Raw genomic sequence first — 22,588 nt, forward strand, 5'->3', positions numbered from 1 at the left:
CGCTTTCCATGTCAACTGCAAAAGGATTGCTGAGCAGTTCAAACCTGCTTTTTTGGGCTTCAAAGTCAGCAAATCGGCGTTGATAGTCGGCGGCAAGTACGCTGAGTTTATCAGCAAACTGTGCACTCGGGAAAACAGCGGTTGAGAGCTTCTCTTTCATGGTCTGGCAGCTCGGAAAGTGGCTCAAGTTTTCTTTCCGCATCTGCGTCTCCCACAGACTCTTGAGTTTAAACGCTTGAGTTTAAACGCCCTCACTGTACTGAACATGTCAGAGATGATGCTCCCCCGTCCCTGCAGCTGCAGGTTCATTACATTAAGATGGCTCGTGATGTCGCACAGAAACGCTTTCACTCGCGGTGCATTGTGGGGAATGTAGTGTTACGCTGGTGCGTGCAAAACACCAGCGGGCCGGTTCTAATAGTAATTAAATATCATCCCGGGGGCCATAGATAATTCATTTGCGGGCCGGATCTGGCCCGCGGGCCTTGAGTTTGACATATGTGGTCTACATCTATTGATTATTGGGTTTGGGTTGTCCTGGTTTGGCCTTGGTGGAGGTGTGAGTCATTTAGATATTTGACCTTCATAAAGTTCAATAGTTTGAACATGTGAGGATTAACAGAAGTGAAACCTTGACACTTCTGCTCTTCTCCTTCTCCTTCTCCTTCTCCTTCTCTGGATCTTTTATTTTGGGCCCAGTTGACCTCAGATGATTTTTTTTTCTGTTTGTTTTGTTCGTTTTTTGGTCTGAGTCATGAAATTCCAACGAAACCTCCTTGGAAGTGATGATTCACCAAAAGGAGAACCTGCAGACGTCCACACCCACGGAGCTTCTGCCCCTCAGATCTGAGCCTGAAGCCTGGGACCTCCTCAACCTCCTCACACTGCTGGAGCTTCTTCTTCTTGTCATGACCATGATGTCGTGTTTACTTCTTTGGTTCACTTCTTCTCTTCTTTACATTGAGTCATTATACATCTTTGTCTTCTTTCAACTGAATTATTTAAGCTGAGAAGGAATAATAGCTTTACTTTTACACTAAGACCTGTTTGGAGGACAGTAAGGACAGTAACTACCCCCCTTCCTATCCCTCCCATTTGCACTCAGTGGACAGTCTTATCAGAATCAGAATCAGAATCAGAATCACTTTATTTGCCAATTAAGTTTGCGCTTAAGAGGAGTTTGCTGTGGTTCTGTGTGTGAACGTGTAACACACATATGTCAAACTCAAGGCCCGCGGGCCAGATCCGGCCCGCAAATGAATTATCTATGGCCCCCGGGATGATATTTATTTACTATTAGAACCGGCCCGCGGCTGCCCGCTGGTGTTTTGCACGCACCAGCGTAACACTACATTCCCCACAATGCACCGCGAGCGAAAGCGTTTCTGTGCGACATCACGAGCCATCTTAATGTAATGAACCTGCAGCTGCAGGGACGGGGGCGCATCATCTCTGACATGTTCAGTACAGTGAGGGCGTTTAAACTCAAGCGTTTAAACTCAAGAGTCTGTGGGAGACGCAGATGCGGAAAGAAAACTTGAGCCACTTTCCGAGCTGCCAGACCATGAAAGAGAAGCTCTCAACCGCTGTTTTCCCGAGTGCACAGTTTGCTGATAAACTCAGCGTACTTGCCGCCGACTATCGACGCCGATTTGCTGACTTTGAAGCCCAAAAAAGCAGGTTTGAACTGCTCAGCAATCCTTTTGCAGTTGACATGGAAAGCGCACCACCAAACCTACAAATGGAGTTGATTGAGCTCCAGTGTGATGACGCACTGAAGGAAAAATATGAGAGAGTGGGCGCTGCTGAGTTTGCATGTTTCATCCCCGACACTATGCCCCAGCTGCGCATCCAAGCGGCTCAGACGCTCTCTATGTTTGGCAGCACATACCTGTGTGAACAACTGTTCCCTTTGATGAAGCTTAACAAAACATCACATAGGAGCCGGCTTACTGATGAACACCTTCATTCAATCCTGAGGATTTCCTCAACTCAGAGCCTGACCCCAAACATTGATGAAATTGTACAAAAGATGAAACACCACCAAGTTTCAGGCTCAGCCTCAGACAAGTGAGCATCACAGAGCGTTAACGTATTTTCAGTTTTTAATTCAGTTAAATGTTTACATTTGTTACTATTTTCTCATTTTACTATTTGAAAGCAGTGATTGGTGAGGATCATAGAGCAGTACAATAATGCATTTTGGGTTCATAATGCATGCAATTTCATTTCTGCATTTATCTTGTTATCTTGTTATCTTGTTAAGGAACATATTTTGTTTTTGAAGGAAATTTACTTGGTTGCTGTTTGCCTGTTGAAAAATGTTTCTGTTGACATTACTGACAGAGCCATAAGAAAATATTGCTTGATTCATTAAATGATTCAATAATATACACTGTGTGAGGTCTTGGTTCAATAGGCTATGTGCAATCATTTCAATATGTTTTAATAAACATTGAACCAGTCCGGCCCTCGACTTGTAGCAAATGTAGTTTTATGGCCCTCTGTGTATTTTACTTTGACACCCCTGATGTAGACGCTGCAGCTCATTTTGCCTGTTTTGGGCTTGAAATGTTGTTGCTCCTCCGTTTGTTCTTCTTCCCATCGTGAGAGAATCTCTGAAAAACCACACTGACAAAATACTCCAGTATAAATCCTGCATTCAGACTTTAATCCAGCAGCAGTATGAGCAACACAACACAACACAACACAATGCAACACAACACAACACAACCAAACACAGGCAGCATCCAGAGTCACAGCTGACCATGAACCTTAGAGCTGGACTGAAGGAGACATCATGTATAGTTAGCATCACGTAGCTTCAGAAGCACATACAGAACGCTGAGCCCTCACTAAGGACAGAGGACGTGTTTAGATGTTGATCCTTCTATCAGGATTCTAGAAGAGCAGGAAGCCGTTGAAGATGATCTGTTTGTCTGCGGTGTCTCTAGTTACAGACGCTGCCTGTTGGTCCTTGAAGGACTCCAGCCAAACCTTCTGACCGGCCACCAGCTGTAAGACCACGCCGCCGGACAGCACCTGAGACACACACACACACAGGCTGAGACCAAGCTACAACACACTCCAGATTAGAGAAGTCAAAGTGCTGCTCTCTGCCTGAAGGAACATCTGAGACACGTCTGTCTCACCTGATCGAACTGAGACGACTTGTCTTTGCAGAATCCAAGCTTCTCCTGTAAAGCGTCGCTGGCAATTTGCAGACACATGCTGACCTACACACACACACACACACACACACACACACACACACACACACACACACACACAGATGTGAGAGCAGCCAGAGCAAACAGAGGGGACAAGGAGACCTCTGGTTCTTTGGGACTGATCATTCAATAACAGATCATCTGACTTAAACACACTTGTTACCTTGGAAACGGAGTGGAAGACAAAGTAATAAACCCCGGGCACCCTGCAGGTGAAGTAACCTGTCTGAATGTTGAAGTCCTGTGACGGTTTGTTCACTATGGCTGACTGGAAGGTGACCACCTGACAAACACACACACACACACACACACACATACACGCGGGAATAAGCAACAAGTAAGTAATGGATAAGTCCTAAGAGAGAGAGAGAGAGAGAGAGAGAGAGAGAGAGATAGAGAGTGAGAGTGAGAGAGAGAGAGAGTGAGAGAGAGAGAGAGTGAGAGAGAGAGAGAGTGAGAGATAGAGAGTGAGAGTGAGAGTGAGAGAGAGAGAGAGAGAGAGAGAGAACCTGATTGAAGGCTGGATATGTGTTGGACGTCCTGATCACAGAGAAAGCTGACTGAGTCTGCTGAGAGGACTCATGACCTGGAACACACACACACACACACACACACACACACACTTGGAATTAAATAATTGAATTGGAAACTTTGACCAAACCTGCAGGTTTAAAGAGATTTGGATGCAGTTTGAGTTTTGTTTGATGTCAGCAGTCCTGTGAGCTCAGGTCAGTCAGCTGTCAGTCAGCTGAAGCTCCAGTGTGACACCGCTGAGCTAAAACAAGGCTGAGATCATTTTACACTGGAGGCAACATCTGGATTCACAAATTAACCAACAGAGCACAGTGAAGTACAAAACCTGATGAGAACTAAAGGACCTCCCCTCCCTGTGTAGCGTCAGAGGTCAGAGGTCATGTGATTACCTTGGCCGATGCCCATTCTTTCAGGGCCAGGCTGACCCGTCAGTCCAGGCGGACCCGGCGTACCCACTTCTCCATGGAAGCCTTTGGGCCCGGTGGGACCCTGGGCCCCCTGGTTGCCCATGTTGCCCTTCAGCCACATGACAGCAACGTCATCCACCGGACCTCTAGGCAACAGGGCTGACATAAGAGGGATGAGAGTGTTCAGTCACATACACACACACACACACACACACACACACACACAGATGGATCGCCATGGTGACGGACTGAATGGCAGTCAAGATTTTTGCAGAATGCCTGAATTGTGATGCTGTGACAGAGTGTGTGCTCCGTCACCTGGCTCTCCTTTCTCTCCTTTCACACCCGCCAATCCCTCTCTGCCGGGATGTCCTGGCACTCCCGGTTGTCCGTCCGTCCCTCTGCAGTTTACGTCACATTGGCCAGGGGGCAGGAGCCAAGCCACGCCCACCAGAAGCATCAGCCAATAAGAACGTCCCATGATCACAAAGCCTCCATTCAATGTTTCATATTATTGGAAGAAGATCAATCAAAAGAGAGAGGAAAGATTAACACACACGTTAAATCATGAAACTACAAACATAAGCAGACATTTACAAATGTGTCAAGATGTCAATAAGATTCTATAAAGACAGTAAATGATACATTTATAAATCCTTTTATCTGTTTGATTTGCATTCATACTTCTGTGTGTTCATCTTATTCTCTCATTGATCGCAGTTTGTCGTTATTTTTGTATTTATTTTCCATTATTCTTCATTCTAAGGTCATTATTTTCTATTAATCAATTTTTCATAACAATTTCCACAAATATCTCTTCATCAGTTTGGGAAACAATTTGGGTAAATATAATGAATTGTAAAACTTTATAAAATCTACTAGCACATAAAGCTTGTAAGAGAACAAAGAGCCCGATGTTCCTCCAGCACACTGAGGCAACCTGAGGCAACCTGAGGCAACTTCAGGCGTCAAAAACATACTAACAATAATTACATAACAATAAAAACATCACAATATTCAGAACAAGAGTTAAATGAAAAAGGCGAGTCATTGACCGACACGTTGACCAGGCGGTCCACCAGGAAAATGAGACACTAATGGAAGAACAGAAGCATGTGGAGCAGAACCAGCAGCAGAACCAGCAGCAGAACCAGCAGCAGAACCAGCAGCAGAACCAGCAGCAGAACCAGCAGCACTGATTCACTTATGAGCATTTTAACAAACATGGACACGTTTCTCACTCACCAACAAGTTTCCTCCAGCAGTGATTTGGAGCCGAGATGCAGAAGGAAAGGTTTCCTCTTTTTATGTCAGATCAGACTTCTGACCGCGCACACACACGCACACACACGCACACACACACACACACACACACACACACACACACACACACACACAATAAAGAATGAGTCAGGAAATGAAACTCTGGTCTGCCTTCCAGTTAAGGAGCTTTGGGACGTAGATGCAGATTCAGCAGCAGAGACACAAAACACACACACAAACACACACACACGCAGAGAAGCTTGAATATGAGGAGGACATTTTACACTTTTGACTAATACTGTAAATATCACTGATAAAAATTATCAGAATGCATTTTAAAATATGAAAATGCTTCCATGTTCTTTAAAATGAACAAAGTGTAAACGTTGTTGTGGGCCTGTGTGTGTGTGTGTGCGTGTGTGTGTGTGTGTGTGTGTGTGTGTGTGTGTGGATCAATGAGACAGTCGGGCTGACTGTTCTTTAAAATGAACAAAGTGTTAACGTTGTTGTGGGCCTGTGTGTGTGTGTGTGTGCGTGTGTGTGTGTGTGTGTGTGTGTGTGTGTGTGTGTGTGGATCAATGAGACAGTCGGGCTGACTGTTCTTTAAAATGAACAAAGTGTAAACGTTGTTGTGGGCCTGTGTGTGTGTGTGTGTGCGTGTGTGTGTGTGTGTGTGTGTGTGTGTGTGTGTGTGGATCAATGAGACAGTCGGGCTGAATAAGAACCATGCAAGCCTTCAACGATGCATGCACATGAAATGGAATGCATCCAGTGTGACTCCTTGATGACAACCAAAGAGTTTCCTGTTCTGTCAATCGTGTCAGGGGCGGAGCTTTGTCAGTCTGGCAAAGTAAGGCTCTGTGTGTGTGTGTGTGTGTGTGTGTGTGTGTGTGTGTGTGTGTGTGTGTGTGTGTGTGTGTGTGTCATCATGTTCATAAGTGCAACTGCTGAAGATGATGAATGGGCGGAGCTACAGCGACACCTTGCGTTGAATACAAACATCACTTCAGCTTCAAAACTTAAATTCCACTCCTTTTATCTCAGAACATTTGATCTTAAAATGAGGTTATTAAAAGTGGTCCCAGTTTTCTGATGGTGTTGGCGCTCAGAAGCATCTGTGGGTCTGACGCCTCCCTCAGGGCAGATCTGACATGATGTAAACATGTTCTTCATGCGTGTCTGAGCTCCTCCACTCTTACACACACTTTCTTTGGTAAAATCATCAGTGGGAGTTCCTTCACTGTTCCTACAAATGGAAACAGTCGCTCAGTGAAAAGGTGTGTGAAGGTGTGTATGTGTGTGTCGGTATCAGGATCAGAGAAGGACAGCTTCCCTTCGTCCCAGTCCAGATGAACTCTGACCCTCTGCAGCTTCTCTTCCACTGACAGGACAATGCGAGGGTCTGATGGGCAGCGTGTCGTGTATTTATCAGAACAGAACCCAATCCTCCATAATCCAGACAGTTTGCCTCCTTTCCTCTTCGCTGATTCTTCTAACACCCCGAGGCTCCAGCCTGAGTTGTCTCCAACTTCCACATCCCAGCTGTGAGTCCCTGACTTGAAGCCCTCAGAGCCCAGCACAGAGCTGTACAGGTTGATCCTCTCTGGATTATCTGGAAGCTTCTTTTTGTCTCCACGTCTCACAATGCTTAGATCTTCAGACAGGATGAGTTTCTGATAAGCAGTGTTTGGGTCCAGAATCACAGGAGTGTAGGAGATCATCTCCTCCATCTTGGTCCAGACGATGAAGCTCAGGTTGCCCAGGTGTTCAGCCACGTCTATCAGAGTTCCTGAGTGCAGCTGTGGATCCTCCAGCAGGGGGCGCTGCTGGACTCTCTTCACTGCAGCCTTGTAGGTGAGCAGGAATGAGACATCTTCACCTCTCAGCTCCTCCTCTGTGGCTCTGATTGTGTCTGAAAGGGCTGCGATCTCTCTGCTCACAGCCTCCAGCTTCTCCTTCATCTTCTGACTCTTCTGTTCCTCTTCCTCTCTCAGTGCAGCCAGCCTGGTTTCCTCTTCCCCACGGAGAAACAGGTGAAGCTTCCTGAACTCCTCCTTAATCTGCCTCTCTGTGTGTCGGGCCTGGACCTTGATGTGTTCTGCTGTTTGATCAAAGTTTTCTTTAACTTCTTCAAAGATCTTCAGTTTCTCCACTAAGGGTTTCAGGGAATCCTGGACTTCCTCTCTGTGTTCCTCTGCAGCTTCATGGATGGGTCTGAATCTGTGGTCTGTGTGTGTTCTTGAATCTCGACAGACGACACACGCTGGCTGCTGATGGTCCAGACAGAAGAGCTTGAGTTTCTCACTGTGCAGCTTGCAGAGAAGCTCAGGTCCTGCTGAAGCTCTCTGATCTTTCTCCAGTAAGAAGGACTCACACAGGTTCTTTAGAGCCAGGTTCAGAGGTGGATCACTCTGTAAAGGTCTTTTCTTACAGACTGGACACTGAGGCATTGGTTTGTCTCTCCACCATCTCTGCAGACAGGCTTTACAGAAGCTGTGGCTACATGAGAGGAGAACAGGATCTTTAAAGATCTCATGGCAGACAGGACAGCAGAGATCATCATCTGATCTGGAAGCCATTTGGACTCTGAGTGAAACTGAAAGCAGAAGTCAGAACATTAAAACAATGAGAACCTTAAGTCTCCTTCATCAATATTTCATTATGTTTCTGTACATGATTGTGTATCTGAAGACACGTGGACAAAATAAGACAAATCCATGTCCCAGTCATGACAAACACATCACACCTAATGACATCATCTCTGATGCAGACCTGCCCTCTTAAATGAGAAGATCACCTGCCTGTGTTAGATGTTTGTCATCTTATTTGAACAAAGACACAGAAATGTTGCATCTTAGTTGTGTAGACTCAGGAAGATTGAATCCATTCCTATGAAAGGTTTATCAATGAAGCCCACAGATGCTAAGTTTGACATTCGACTCTAAAGTTCCGGCAATTTCCGTCCCTTGGTGTTTTCCTGTAACTCACAATGTGTTGAGGCAGCAGCAGAGTGAAGCCCGGTCTTCTTCCCTCCTGTCCCCTCTCAGGCCTCCAACATGGACACACACTTGTAAGAGCCAAAGATGAGCTGATTCAGTCAAGTGTGACATCATTGTTGTAAGGTTGTTAGTTGGATGACATCACTAAGCTTGAGAGTCTGGAGCAGAAGCTCCTGTGGTTTCTTCAGAGCGTCACAGCAAACAAGCACAGGACCAGAACTCACCTTCATCAAGCTGATTCATTAGAAAACACAAAGTTACAAAGTCAAACTCTAAAGCTACTTAAATTAAGACCTGTGATGTCATCAAACTAACAAAGGTACAACTGTAATGTCAGACTTGTTAATGACAAAATCTACTTCCTCTTTGGCTCCTGATTGCTCTGCAGGAGGACAAGGCCCTTATCAAACATAAACCCAAAGACACAAACTACTCCTAATGTCCATGAACTATTAAACTTAGACTTGTTACTTGTGATTCTTCTTCCTTCTGAAATCCTCTTCCTTGTGTTCATTTCTTCTTCCTCACTCTTCTCTCCTGGCATTGTGTCCAACCCACGAGTCTTTCATTCCAACAGGTTTATGGAAATGAAAGACTGGAGACCAGAGTGGACCCTGCACCCCTGCCACCCTGAGGGGATAATGGAGGGAGGGAGGGAGGGAGGGAGGGAGGGAGGAAGGGAGGGAGGGAGGGAGCGATGGATAGATGGATGGAGGGATGGATGTTTCGCCAATCACAGCAGTAACATTATGTTGGTGGACATGTTCATTATTTGCAAAATGACAGAAGTTCACTCTTACCTGTAAGATCCTTTGAGAGTTCTCGTTGGTCACGGCTTTGGTCTCTCCACTCTCTGCTGCCCCTGCCTCGGTGCTCGTCATGAGGCCGGGGCTTTGGTGGACGTCTACCCAAGGCAGCAGGCAGAAGATAAGTTCTTATAAGTCGGGTATTTGCTACAGTGTTGTCAGGAGGGGGAGATGTGTGCTGGGTCTCCAGAGGATGGATCATTAAGTCTGCAGATGTGCCCCGGTGTTGACCTGGCTTTGTTTGTCTAGAGAGAGATCTGTGCAAACTAAGGGCTGATCTGTATCCAATGACTTAAACTCTGACCCAAGCCAGGCCAGGTGAGCCGTCCCACATGGTTACACACCTCTGTGCCTCTTTATTCACATACGCCAACACACCAATCAACCTAACATTGCTCTTTGAAGCACTGTGAGCCTGATCCAGCCTACAACACCTCTCTGTCTGTGTCCTTAAGCATCCATTCTTTATTAGATTTACAGGAAAGGATTGACTAAAGTTAAAATAGTAGTAATAAAGTTTTAGTTCAAGTCAATAAGTAGTAGTAGTAGTAGTAGTCATAAGATACATTTGATTTAGTTCATCAGACCTAAATTACATTACAGCATTACATCAAGGACCAATTTAAAATAAGATCTCAGACTTTGACATAAGATGTAACAACATTGTGTTAAATCATCGTGTTCTTCATCTGTAACTGAGCTCTATTGCTGTTATAGAGACTTTCATTGGTAGGATCTTCACTGGGAGGTCACTCATGGTCTCAGTGTATGGAAACAGCCTCTTAGTGAAGGTGTGTGTGAAGGTGTGTATGTGTGTGTCAGTATCAGGATCAGAGAATGACAGCGTCCCTCCGTCCCAGTCCAGATGAACTCTGACCCTCTGCAGCTTCTTCTTCAATGAGAGAACCCTATGTGGGTCTGATGGAGAGACTGAAGAATATTTGCCACCCCAAAACTCCATCAACCATAATCCAGACCGGATTAGTTTCTTCCTCTTCACTGATTCTTCTAACATTCCCAGTTTCCAGCCTGAGTTGTCTCCAACTTCCACATCCCAGCTGTGAGTCCCTGACTTGAAGCCCTCAGAGCCCAGCACAGAGCTGTACAGGTTGATCCTCTCTGGATTATCTGGAACATTCTGTTTCTCTCCACATCTCACACTGGTTAGATCTTCAGACAGGATGAGTTCTGGTTCAGCAGTGTTTGGGTCCAGAATCACAGGAGTGTAGGAGATCATCTCCTCCATCTTGGTCCAGACGATGAAGCTCAGGTTGCCCAGGTGATCAGCCACGTCTATCAGAGCTCCTGAGTGCAGCTGTGGATCCTCCAGCAGGGGGCGCTGCTGGACTCTCTTCACTGCAGCCTTGTAGGTGAGCAGGAATGAGACGTCTTCACCTCTCAGCTCCTCCTCTGTGGCTCTGATCGTGTCTGAAAGGGCTGCGACCTCTCTGTTCACAGCCTCCAGCTTCTCCTTTATTTGCTGACTTTTCTGCTCCTCTTCCTCCCTCAGTGCAGCCAGCCTGGTCTCCTCTTCCTCATGGAGAAACAGGTGAAGCTTCTTGAACTCCTCCTTAATCTGCCTCTCTGTGTGTCGGGCCTGGACCTTGATGTGTTCTGCTGTTTGATCAAAGTTTTCTTTAACTTCTTCAAAGATCTTCAGCTTCTCCACTAAGGGTTTCAAGGATTCCTGGACTTCCTCTCTGTGTTCCTCTGCAGCTTCATGGATGGGTCTGAATCTGTGGTCTGTGTGTGTTCTTGAATCTCGACAGACGACACACACTGGCTGCTGATGGTCCAGACAGAAGAGCTTGAGTTTCTCACTGTGCAGCCCACAGAGAAGCTCAGGTCCTGCTGAAGCTCTCTGATCTCTCTCCAGTAAGAAGGACTCACACAGGTTCTTTAGGGCGAGGTTACGAGGTGGATCACTCTGTAAAGGTCTTTCCTTACAGACTGGACACTCAGGTGTTTTTCTCTCTCTCCACCATCTCTGCACACAGGCTTTACAGAAGCTGTGGCTACATGAGAGGAGAACAGGATCTTTAAAGATCTCATGGCAGACAGGACAGCAGAGATCCTCATCTGATCTGAAAGCCATCTGGTCTCTGAGTGAAGCTGAAAATACAGCAGAGAGAAAATGTCCCAACCAGAAAAACTCAACAAACGTCAACTTGCATGTTTTGTAAAACTTACATTCTGTGTGTGGAGGTTGAAGTTCCAGAATTCCCAGTAATTCCAGTGTTCCCTCCTGTATCTGTCCTCTTCTCTCTCTCTGTGAAGAAGACTCACTATCGAGCGTTTCCTGGTTCACCCCAGGTAAATCAGGTTGAGCTTCATCCCAACATTTCTGCGAAATGCTTTGACTGGTAAGTAGCAGAGGCGACTTTCATACCCAAGAGGTTTTACATTGTTCCCATATCTTTGTGAAGTGATTCAGTCTAAGAAGCTGTTAAACGAGTCAGCTCAGTCCAGCAGGCTTCACTTCCTGATATACACATTAGTAATTATACACAAAACCACAGGTGGCATTCACGGTCATACCTCTGCCAAGGCTCAGCACTCCTCCAATTATGTCTATGTCATGTAACAGGTTATTGACGGGAACAGGAAGTCCTACAGCCCAACCCCAAAACACACACACACTCACACAAAAGACAAGAAAATGGCAAAGACCAAATGGAGTCATGGTGTTGCAGTGGCAGGTGGCTAAGCAGGGTACTCCACGTTCCTTTCCCCTACAGCGCTTTCCAGTTCCTCCTCCTGATCCTGAGGTGTCCCAGGCTAGATGAGATCTATCATTCCTCCAGCAAGTTCTAGGTTTACCTTGGGTCTCCTCCCAGTAAGACGTACCTGAAAAGCTCCCAAGGAAGGCGGCGAGTAGGCATCCTAATCAGATACCCGAACAACCTCAACTGGCTCCTTTTGATGCAAAGGAGCAGCGCCTTTGCTCCAAGCTCCCTCTGGATGTCTGCGCTCCTCACTCTATCTTAAGGCTGAACCCAGCCACCCAGCAGAACAAAGTCATTTTGGCCACTTGCCCCCACAATCTTACTCTTTCAGGCACTACCCTAATCTCAGGAGGCAGTAGTCGAGTGGGTAGAGTGGGTAGAGCTTCCGCTTAAGAACCGGAGGGTTGCCGGTTCGAGTCCCTGCCGAGGTGCCCCTGAGCAAGGCACCGAACCCTCAATTGCTCCCCCCTCTGCGAAGGGTGGTAATATAATGTAATGTAAGTCGCTTTGGATAAAAGCGCCTGCCAAATGATCGTAATGTAATGTAATGTAATCTCATGACCCTAGGCAAAGACTGGAACGTAGACCTATTGGCTACCTCTTCACCACGACAGTCCAGTACGACGTCTGCATTACTGCTGATGTTGCACGGGTCCACGTGACCATCTCCTGCTCTATTTTACCTCCACTCGTGAAAAAGACCCTGAGTACAACTCTTTGATTGGGAAGCAACTCACTCTCAACCCAGAGGGGGCAATCCACTGTTTTCCGGCAGAGAACCATGGCCTCAGACTTGGGGGTACTGGCTCTCTGCCCGGCCGCTTCACACATGGCTGCAAACCATCCCAGTGTGTGCTGAAGGTCACGGTCTGATGAGGTCAATAGGACCACCTCATCTGCAAAAGGCAGAAAAGCAATTCTGAGGTTCCCAGCCCGGACACTCTCCTTACCTCGGCTGCACCTTGAGATCCTGTCCATGAATGTCACAAACAGGACCGGTGGCAGAGTCCAACACCCACTGAAAACGTGTTTGACTTTGTCCCGGGAACACGGACACAGGTCTCACGTTGGTTTTACAAGGACCAGATGGCTTGTACAATGGCCCTGGTACCCCATACTACTACCCCCCTCAGGATCCCCAGCCGACCTACTTGAAAGCCATTTTCAAGTCCACAAAACACATGTAGAGTGGATGTCCCCCAGTAGAACTATAGAGTCCCCAGGTGGAACCCCTTCCTGGATGCCACCCAGGGACAACAAAAATAAAATCTCACAGGTTAACCTTAACGAAATTCTCAAAACCAAAAATACCTGAAACTGTTCCCTAATGCGGTTTAACATCCAAACAATCCCTTTGTGCACAACATCTGTGTATTAAATCACTAAACCCACTCTGATAACAAACAAGTGCCATAGCAATCACACAAAAGACAAACCTACAGCTTCAGGCACCACGTGGGTGGAGCTTTGGGATTGAAGGGCGGGACCAGCTGTCACACCAATCAGGATCCTCAGGCAGAAACGGAGGAGGAGGAGCCAGTCACAGGCGAGAAACCACAACTCCTAAATAGCAAACATAACACGAAAGGGACACACATAGGGGGCATGGCCTGTGGCGTAACATAAACTTTATTTATACAGCACTTAAAATACAAAGACAAGAATCAATTTAAGGCACAATAAAGCTTTGCAAAAAAAGGAAAAAGGAAATTATTCACCATGGCAACCATTGAGACTAATGCACGTAGAGATAAACCAATAAAATAAAGAATTAAAAAAACATAACACAATAAAAAAAGTGAATATAAAAAAGACAATAAAACACTAAAATGGTTTAAAAAAAATGTATTAAACAAAAACAACAAAACAAAAATATAATTCAAAAAGATTCAAATTAAACCGATGAACAAACGTGAATGAAGCGGCTGAATAATAATAAAAAGCAATAGGACACACAATCAAATCCAAATGATTAAAACAATAAAGGTTTTCAGTGCAGATCCGTTCTGAGTTTGGCTTCCTGAGCTCAGCAACCACTGCAACTGAAGATACGAAACTGATGAGGGAACCAAACAAGTGAGAGTGAGACAGTGAGGTGAAGTAGAAACAGCCTTACTGTTTCTCCTGCTGACAGGCTGAATGTGAGCAGACCTGATGGAGAAACACTCCTTTCTTTTATCCTTCCACACACATCTGCATCTCTTTCATTGGTAGGATCTTCACTGGGAGGTCACTCATAGTCTCAGTGTATGGAAACAGCCTCTCAGTGAAGGTGTGTGTGAAGGTGTGTATGTGTGTGTTAGTATCAGGATCAGAGAAGGACAGCGTCCCTCCCTCCCAGTCCAGATGAACTCTGACCCTCTGCAGCTTCTTCTTCACTGAGAGGAAGGTGAGGTGGTCTGATGCAGAGACTGCATAGTATTTATCAACAAAGAACTCCATCAACCATAATCCAGACCGGATTAGTTTCTTCCTCTTCACCGATTCTTCTAACACCCCGAGGCTCCAGCCTGAGTTGTCTCCAACTTCCACATCCCAGCTGTGAGTCCCTGACTTGAAGCCCTCAGAGCCCAGCACAGAGCTGTACAGGTTGATCCTCTCTGGATTATCTGGAACATTCTGTTTCTCTCCACGTCTCACACTGGTTAGATCTTCAGACAGGATGAGTTCTGGTTCAGCAGTGTTTGGGTCCAGAATCACAGGAGTGTAGGAGATCATCTCCTCCATCTTGGTCCAGACGATGAAGCTCAGGTTGCCCAGGTGATCAGCCACGTCTATCAGAGCTCCTGAGTGCAGCTGTGGATCCTCCAGCAGGGGGCGCTGCTGGACTCTCTTCACTGCAGCCTTGTAGGTGAGCAGGAATGAGACGTCTTCACCTCTCAGCTCCTCCTCTGTGGCTCTGATTGTGTCTGAAAGGGCTGCGACCTCTCTGTTCACAGCCTCCAGCTTCTCCTTCATCTGCTGACTCTTCGTCTCCTCTTCCTCCCTCAGTGCAGCCAGCCTGGTCTCCTCTTCCTCATGGAGAAACAGGTGAAGCTTTTTGAACTCCTCCTTAATCTGCCTCTCTGTGTGTCGGGCTTGGACCTTGATGTGTTCTGCTGTTTGATCAAAGTTTCCTTTAACTTCTTCAAAGAGCTTCAATTTATTTTTTAAGAGTTTCAGGGATTCCTGGACTTCCTCTCTGTGTTCCTCTGCAGCTTCATGGATGGGTCTGAATCTGTGGTCTGTGTGTGTTCTTGAATCTCGACAGACGACACACGCTGGCTGCTGATGGTCCAAACAGAAGAGCTTGAGTTTCTCACTGTGCAGCCCACAGAGAAGCTCAGGTCCTGCTGAAGCTCTCTGATCTCTCTCCAGTAAGAAGGACTCACACAGGTTCTTCAGGGCCAGGCTCAGAGGTGATTTGTTCGTTGAAGATATCTGACACACTGGACACTCCTCTACTTGCCTTCTTCTCCACCACTCATCCAAACATCCTTTACAGAAGCTGTGGCTACATGACAAGACAACAGGATCTTTAAATATCCGATGGCAGACAGGACAGCAGAGATCCTCCTCTGATCTGGAAGCCATTGTGTCTTCACTTCCTCCTCTCTAACCCTTCACCTCACCTTCACTGTGTTGCATCATTGCAGCAGGTTGCAGAAGCAGGATTCCCAGTATTCCTCCTTTCTTTGTCTTCTCTCTGGAAGTTATTTGGTTTGGTTGCTGGTGATTCTTGTTGTCTGTCTCTCAGTGGAGAGAACAGAAGTGTTGCTGTTTCCTGGGTTGAGTCAGATGAGTCATGCTGGAGGGCGGAGCTCTGTCGTCATCCAGAGAGCAGAAGTGTATCAGATCAGCCAGCCGTGTGTGAGTGTTACCTGTCAGAGCAGGAAGGAGCAACAACCAACCTGAACGGAGGGGAGGAAGCAGAAGAAGAGGGAAACAGAATCAGTGAACATTCAGATCAGCTGTGGAGGAGTGAAGACAGACGACAGCTCATCAGCATGACTGAGGGAGGAGGGGGGAGGGCGGGACTAAGAAAACTTTTCTATTATCCAAAGTTCAATATAATGAGTTTAAATTATGTCGACAGCATGATTTGCATTCTGTGCCTGCAGATCCAGTGGATGAAATCTCCCCTGCCCTCCACTGGAAGCTCCTCACCCTCGTCCTCCACCTCCTCCTCCACAGACCTCCATACCAAAGAGCTGCGTCAGTCAGAATGAATGTAGTGAGGTGACAAACGTGTGTAATGCTGTCAGACCGGTCGTGTTCCTGCAGGTCAGCTCGCTCCTGTGTGCTTTGATCCGGGTCTCACTAACGGTTTGGAGCAGCCGTACAAACATGAGAGCTGTTTGTTTACTGCTCCCACGTGAAACTCATTCATGGCCATTTAAATGCTTAGATTTGGATGAAAGCACCACGCGGTTGTTGTTGGTTCTTCTGCTCCACTTGAGCCAATTTACACGCTGTGAATCAAAGCAGGGTTTGTTTGTTGAGGATTGAAATGGACCCCAACAGTTGATTAGTGGTCTTCATTGATGTGTGGAGCCTCTGTGCCAGCCGACGGCTCTCAGCCAGGCTACTGCCGCTTCTGGTCGTGTTCCACCACTCGGCGTCTTGCTGACATGACTGGGACACAAACTGAACTGTGGTGGTTGAAATGGAAGCATCCAGAACCTTTTGCCCAGATGGGAAGCTCCACAGGACTCCAGCATGAAGCTCTACAGAGCTCCGCTTGTGGACAGGAAACTGTTAGCGTATCTGCCTAGCAGAGAGCTGTTGTCGTGGTGATGTCCGGTGCTGACAGAGCTCATGTATTTCCTGAGCCTGCTGGATGTGGAAGAAGGAAAAAAACAATTAACACACTGTATGTTGTAATAAGAGACTCCATGCTGAGCGGACCTTTCCTCCGCTTCACCATGTGGTCCCGAGAGTGACGCAAACACAAACACACTCTGTGTGGTTCTTGCACCCGGGCGTCTCTATGAACCCCAGAGTTCATCTGGAGTTATTATGAGACTAATACATGTTTATGTTTGAGTTTTTTCTGCTAAATCACGATGTAAGGAATGTTCCACATGTATTGTATGCCATGCTGACTGCCAGAATGAGCTCAGACTGTATTTTTCCTTTCTGCTGTCTCAAGTCAACAATTTGTAGATGATTTAAATGTATTTGTTTAACAGAAACGTTTCCCAAGGCAGCTGAGTAGACAGACAGACAGACAGACAGACAGACAGACAGACAGACAAATTTGTAGCATTAATTGATCCTCATCACATCAAAGCAGCGTCTCCTGCTGGCAGAAGCTGACCAGCTAAGAACCCTAATTCCCCCCACAGGAGTCTCATGAACCTGTGGCTCTAAGCGTGTGAAGCGTGTGAGGCGTGTGAAGCATCTATCTGTTTTGTGGCGTTCTTGTGACGAGCTCAGCAGCCATTTTAGACTGAACCCTGTGAGGGCCAGCCTCAGGGAAAACGATGTGTTCAAGTGTTGCAGCGTGGACGGGCGACTGAGACAACGCAAGCGTGGACGAAGATGGTGTTTTGAAAAGTGTCCCGACTCACTCCCCCTCCCCCTCCCTCTCCCCTCCCCCAGCTGTCCAGGCAACGGAGCAGAAAGGCATCTGAAGTCTGGCTGCTGAGGCAGACGGCTCTTTCTTCTCTCTGCTCAGTGTGGTGGGAGGTGGTGGCTCTCACATAGCGTGGCAGCTCCCTTGGTGGAGAGCAGCTTTGTTCCACTGTCTCTCTCCTGGGCGAGCGGGGGGGACACAAAGCCGGCCTTATTGCAGCGCGCACCCCCCCCCTCCCGCCTTCTTCTTTGCTCAGGGACGACAATGTGGGAGGACAAGTATGTCGGCTCTAAAGAGCCCACAAGCAACGAGCAGCCAGGACGACTGGAGGAACCACATAAGTACCCTAGTACACAAGTACGAGTACACAAGTACACACTGTGTATGAGAAGAAAACACAGAGGAGAAGCTCTACACGAAGAAAACACTACTTTAATTTGACTCAAGTAAACAAGTATCAGACAAAGAGTCTAGACTAAACGTCTCATCATGAGGGACTGAGATGAACAAACATCGTCTATGAGAGAGAAAAATATCAAACCAATCAAATATAACCACAACAACAACAAAGACACACACTGGCAGCACAAAGTGTTTTCCAACAACAGCTGTGATGAAAGTGAGAGGGACTTTCAGACAGACACACACTCTGCACACGCGCACACACACACACAGATTTTAGTGAAATTCTACTTCCAAACTTATTCAGTCAATGTGAAAATGTACAAATCTAAACTGCAACAGTCTAGAGTGTTTCAGCAAGAAGGGCGTGGCCTACAGCCACTAAGGTCTAAGGCCGCTAAGGTCTAAGGCCCCTAAGGTCAAAGATGCCGCTAAGGTCTAAGGCCGCTAATGTCTAAGGCCCCTAAGGTCAAAGGCCGCTAAGGTCTAAGGCCCCTGAGGTCTAAGGCCGCTAAGGTCTACGGCCCATAACGTCCGGAGCTCTAACGTCCAGGCCACTAAGGTCTAGGCACCTTTGGAGGTTTCTCATTTCCATCTGGACAGAAGCGACACTAAAATGACCACAAGCTGGTCTGACTCCACCATGTAGGAGACCTTCTGCAGATGCTGGTCCAGACCGTAGATCTAAAGATACCAAGCGTGTGTGTGGACTGAATGGTTCACCTGGTGCCTTCAGATGTTTAGATATTTCAGTAAACGTTCAACAAACTACCTAACTACCTGAAAAAGTAGATTTAACCTACAAATTTTGTTTGTTCTCCGTCCTAAACGTGACAAACAAAGAAATCAGCCAACTGCTGACTTCTCCAGCAAACTGCCCTTGTGAAAACAAACCTCCCCATTTTGCCCCTTTGAGTCCAGCTCACCTGGACTGTGGAGCTTCAGGAGAAGAGGCCGTTTGCTGTTAGACTCAGCAGGTGGCGCCCATGTGTTGGTTTGTCACGTTTAGGACAGAGAACAAACTAAAATATGACACGGCTCAAACCAGTGAACCACCAATCAAAGCCACTCCTCCTATGGCCCCTCCTCCTCTAGCTCCTCCTCCTCCTTTAAAGACACATTTGTTTAACCTTATTGCTTGAATTTGAAAGTAAACGTTCTCTCTGCACTGATGTGAGCCGGTTCACCCTCTTCCTCGTGTTAGTTTGACTGGATTATACTTAATATATTTGTCACTATTACACGAGTGACCTCATTATTTCTGTAGCCAAAGCTGCTTTGCTTCACTGTTGTGTGTTCTTCTACACATTTGTTTTCATTGTAATTATCATTTCACACTGGATGTGGAGGTCAATCGGTTTGAGTCCTCAAACACGATCAAACATGTCCATCAGGTCGGAGGAGGAGGAGGAGGCGAGGTCCTAAAACTGAACGTGACCTTCAAACTCCAGGGCCACTGGAGGAGGTCAAATGTCAGATCTCAGCACGGGGTCCCGATAGCTGCTGAGGTCTCGCTGGCTTCAGGTTCGATCTTTACCTTCTCCTTCTTCAGAGAGCAGGGAGAGGGGGAGCACAGAGAGGGAGACACGGGGGAGGACAGAGTGGAAGGAGTGGTGAGTGTAGCCGGCGTGGAGGAAGAGGAGGATAAAGAGGAGGTGGGGTTGGGGAGGCACTCTTCACAACAGCAACAGCAGCAGTCCATGAAGGCCTGGCCCAGCGAGCGGCACAGGCACAGCAGCAACACGGGCGTGGCTGAGGACCGGGCAAATATCAGGAACTGTCCGATGAGGCTGAGAGCGGGGGCAGCTGAGGGGACGGGGAGGGGGACGTACGCCAGCGTGATGTTACAGATGCTCTCTGGCAAGCTGCACGCCACGTACACGCCGGTCAGCGCCAACACGGTGGAGCGCAGTCTCCGCTCCTTCACGTGGCGGTTCTTCTTCCCTGCGGAGGAGGAGGAGGTGACAGACGAGGGCGAGCATCTGCCCGTCGCTTTGCGCCGCTCGGCACTCTGCGGCAGACGCTGGGCCACCACGTGCCTCGTCACCACGTCGCAGGCCAAGATGAAGAGCAACGGCAAACACAGGTAGCAGCCGAAGAACCACCACATGCGGGCCTCGTGGTAGGTCAGCACCAGGGAGTAGATGTTCTCTGGGAGGTCCAGGGACGGCTGGCGGACACAGATATCTGCCAGGAACACTTCAGACGGGCCGCTAAAGGGCGTCACGGCCGAGCCACCCTGTCGGTGGCCGGCGGGCGACTCCGGCAGGCTGACGGCTCCCTGGACCAGCTGCCACAGCAGCAGCTCGGGCGCAGCCAGGACCATGGAGCCCAGCCAGATGACGGACAGCTTGGCCAGGATGGACTGGCAGGGCTCCACCTGGGGCGGCTGCAGCGGCCCGGGGCTGGTGGCCACGTGGAAGCGGTCGATGCTCAGAGCGCACAGGCTGAATGTTGCCACGCCCTGAGAGGTCACCTGCAAGTGGAGAGCAAGGTTACAACATGTTCTGCTGTCTGTTTGAACATTTGAAGGAATCCTAAAGTTGACCTCACGCTGGTTCATCACTTCCTCTTCCCTCATTTTAGTTTGTTTATGTTTAACATATTTACAGATTTCATGACACTTGGATTGGACTTTTCTTAACATTTTCTGATCTTTGCTTTGTGGAAAGTTGACATTTCCAGGGAACTAAACACACGGTTCAATAAACCATCTAAGTACGCTTTGGGGTTGTGGCACTCTGCTCTGACCTTTGGCCTCTGACCTACTTTGTGTGTTCAAATATAGAGTTGGAAATATAAATAAAAAGAAGCAGAGACTTCAGTTGTAATCTTTCAAGTTAATACCTCAGTAAAGTGCAACATAAAAAAAAGTCTTTATCCTCTAAACATTTCTGCCTTTTTCTCAAAATATTACAACTTAATTCTCCACATTTGGACTTTTCCCACGACACTCTTGACCTTTGTTCATATCTGACTTTCTCTAAACATCTCCTCTTCATTCTCTCACATTTAAACTTTAGTGACGTCACACTTGTTGCTCACCTCAAGGTAAGGCACGAGCCGACACGACACGTCTCCTAGCAACCGCTTTAACGTCAGCTCGTGGAAGACGACGACCGGGAGGCAGAAGAAGAGCACGATGAAGTCCCAGAAGGCCCAGCCGGCGAAGATGCTGTTCCAGGTGTTCTTCAGGTAGAAGCTGTGCCACACGATGCACATGAGCGCCAGGTTCCCCACGATGCCCGCGGCGAACAGCAGCAGCGCCAGCAGCAGCACCAGGTAGGCCCACGACGAGCCGCCGGTCACCGGGAACAAGCCCGTCCCGTTACCCGCGGCCGCCCGGGAGGGAGTGAACGGGTCGCTGCGGGGGGTGGTGTGGTACCCGTCCGGCTGGGGCGGCCGCGGCTGCCGGTAACCGTTCGACGGCTGTTGGTTTCTCTTCCTGGGGCCCTCGTCTGTGGCGCCCCGGGCGGAGCGCTGCAGGTGGGCGTCAGGAATCCTGAAAGTGTCCGCCCGGTCCGGGGAAGCCCTCACCCGGGAGTGGCCCTCCTCTGCGCCCGCGGGCTGGACGTGACGGAGCTCCACGGAGCTCAGAAAGAGAAGCAACAAGACAAGAAAACACGCCATTCTGTCAACATGGGAAAAGTTCAACAGGAGGAGAAGAAGAAGAAGAGAGACGAGGCTGCGCTCTGCGCTCTGATGGAGAAGCTCAGCATCAGAGCGGGGGGGGGGGGGGGGGGGGGGGGGGGCGTTAGTCCAGAGACAAGCTAGAGACCAGACAGGGACACACGTCCGGTCACGCATTTCAAAATAAAGCTGGGTACGGCTGTTGACAAATAAAAGCGCGCGCGCGCACACACACACACACACACACACACACACACACACACACACACACACACACACACACACACACACACACACACACACACACACACACACACACACACACACACAGTCAGTGAAACAGCTTCTTCCCCTCTGAGGTCCCAGCAGAGACGCAGGGTTCACCTGGAGAACAGGTCACCGGCCTGTCAGTCACACTCCCGTTCACACCTGAGCTGAGTGTGTTTGGAGGAAAGATGCAAACTAGAACCAAGAAAGGACCTGACCGGGAATCGAACCCTGTTTCTCTCTTAGCTTCCTCTTCTCTTCCTCTTGTCTCTTTATCTTCCTCTTCTCTTCTCTTCTCTTCTCTTCGCAGCATTGAACACCTGAGGACTTTTTGCCGGTGTCACATTAAGCGTTGCAGAGGACAGCTGTGGCCACGCGGCGTCGCTGTTTATCATCTTTGTCTCCGTGCTCGTTAATAATAGAAAACAAATCAAATATTTCGGCGAACTCGAAGGTCAAAAACAGAAAAAATGAGCTATGTTTGAACTCTGACCTACATTTAGTTTATGAAGCTTTCAAAGTAAAAGTAAATACGTAAATAATAAATAAGTCAAACACGTCATTTGAGGAATGAAACACGGCTTGATTTGTAATTCTTTGAATCAGAATTACTTTTTCTTCACCACATATCAAACACAGAAACTTTTCCTTCACTGTTTTTGCTCAAACAGGTCCGTTACTCGCAGCACAACAGTGGTGTGTGTGTGTGGCACTGCCCAGTCTCACCCACAGGGGGCAGTCAGGGTCAGAACCTGACCTTAAACTCT

General features: G+C 47.8%; 5 protein-coding genes across 7 annotated transcripts; all 5 read right to left on the reverse strand.

The window, feature by feature from the left end:
* Positions 1 to 2,643: 2,643 nt before the first annotated feature.
* On the reverse strand, positions 2,644 to 5,539 carry LOC143017258 (complement C1q subcomponent subunit C-like). The gene is made up of 7 exons (XM_076171989.1): positions 5,417 to 5,539; positions 4,490 to 4,663; positions 4,154 to 4,330; positions 3,740 to 3,816; positions 3,394 to 3,513; positions 3,153 to 3,236; positions 2,644 to 3,042 (listed from the first exon to the last, which is right to left on the reverse strand). The coding sequence occupies exons 2-7, from the start codon at positions 4,650 to 4,652 to the stop codon at positions 2,902 to 2,904; spliced, it is 762 nt and encodes a 253-aa protein (XP_076028104.1). The 5' UTR covers positions 4,653 to 4,663; positions 5,417 to 5,539; the 3' UTR covers positions 2,644 to 2,901.
* A 498-nt stretch (positions 5,540 to 6,037) lies between these two features.
* LOC143017267 (nuclear factor 7, brain-like) lies at positions 6,038 to 9,307 on the reverse strand. Of its 3 annotated transcripts, none has more exons than XM_076172001.1 (3): positions 9,234 to 9,307; positions 8,905 to 9,063; positions 6,038 to 8,030 (listed from the first exon to the last, which is right to left on the reverse strand). In XM_076172001.1, the coding sequence occupies exons 2-3, from the start codon at positions 8,975 to 8,977 to the stop codon at positions 6,604 to 6,606; spliced, it is 1,500 nt and encodes a 499-aa protein (XP_076028116.1). In that variant the 5' UTR covers positions 8,978 to 9,063; positions 9,234 to 9,307; the 3' UTR covers positions 6,038 to 6,603. The 3 variants fall into 3 exon arrangements, with proteins under 3 accessions (XP_076028116.1, XP_076028117.1, XP_076028118.1); XM_076172002.1 differs by lacking the exon at positions 9,234 to 9,307 and adding an exon at positions 8,423 to 8,815 and having other exon boundaries at positions 8,905 to 8,995; XM_076172003.1 differs by lacking the exon at positions 9,234 to 9,307 and adding an exon at positions 8,423 to 8,501 and having other exon boundaries at positions 8,905 to 8,987.
* Positions 9,308 to 9,680: 373 nt separating this feature from the next.
* On the reverse strand, positions 9,681 to 11,515 carry LOC143017268 (nuclear factor 7, brain-like). Its single transcript, XM_076172005.1, has 2 exons — positions 11,430 to 11,515; positions 9,681 to 11,351 (listed from the first exon to the last, which is right to left on the reverse strand). The coding sequence occupies exon 2, from the start codon at positions 11,332 to 11,334 to the stop codon at positions 9,925 to 9,927; it is 1,410 nt and encodes a 469-aa protein (XP_076028120.1). The 5' UTR covers positions 11,335 to 11,351; positions 11,430 to 11,515; the 3' UTR covers positions 9,681 to 9,924.
* Positions 11,516 to 13,575: 2,060 nt separating this feature from the next.
* On the reverse strand, positions 13,576 to 16,006 carry LOC143017265 (nuclear factor 7, brain-like). Its single transcript, XM_076171999.1, has one exon. It carries the CDS (start codon positions 15,536 to 15,538, stop codon positions 14,141 to 14,143), a length of 1,398 nt encoding a protein of 465 aa, XP_076028114.1. The 5' UTR covers positions 15,539 to 16,006; the 3' UTR covers positions 13,576 to 14,140.
* A 1,873-nt stretch (positions 16,007 to 17,879) lies between these two features.
* Positions 17,880 to 21,883, reverse strand: gpr37l1a (G protein-coupled receptor 37 like 1a). Its single transcript, XM_076171998.1, has 2 exons — positions 20,970 to 21,883; positions 17,880 to 20,400 (listed from the first exon to the last, which is right to left on the reverse strand). Exons 1-2 carry the CDS (start codon positions 21,729 to 21,731, stop codon positions 19,405 to 19,407), a joined length of 1,758 nt encoding a protein of 585 aa, XP_076028113.1. The 5' UTR covers positions 21,732 to 21,883; the 3' UTR covers positions 17,880 to 19,404.
* Positions 21,884 to 22,588: the final 705 nt, after the last annotated feature.

The sequence above is a fragment of the Genypterus blacodes genome, unplaced genomic scaffold, assembly GCF_046128005.1.
Source record: "Genypterus blacodes isolate CSIRO-AG114 ecotype Tasmania unplaced genomic scaffold, CSIRO-AGI_Gbla_v1 ptg000278l_1, whole genome shotgun sequence".
NCBI classification, from domain to species: Eukaryota; Metazoa; Chordata; class Actinopteri; order Ophidiiformes; family Ophidiidae; genus Genypterus; species Genypterus blacodes.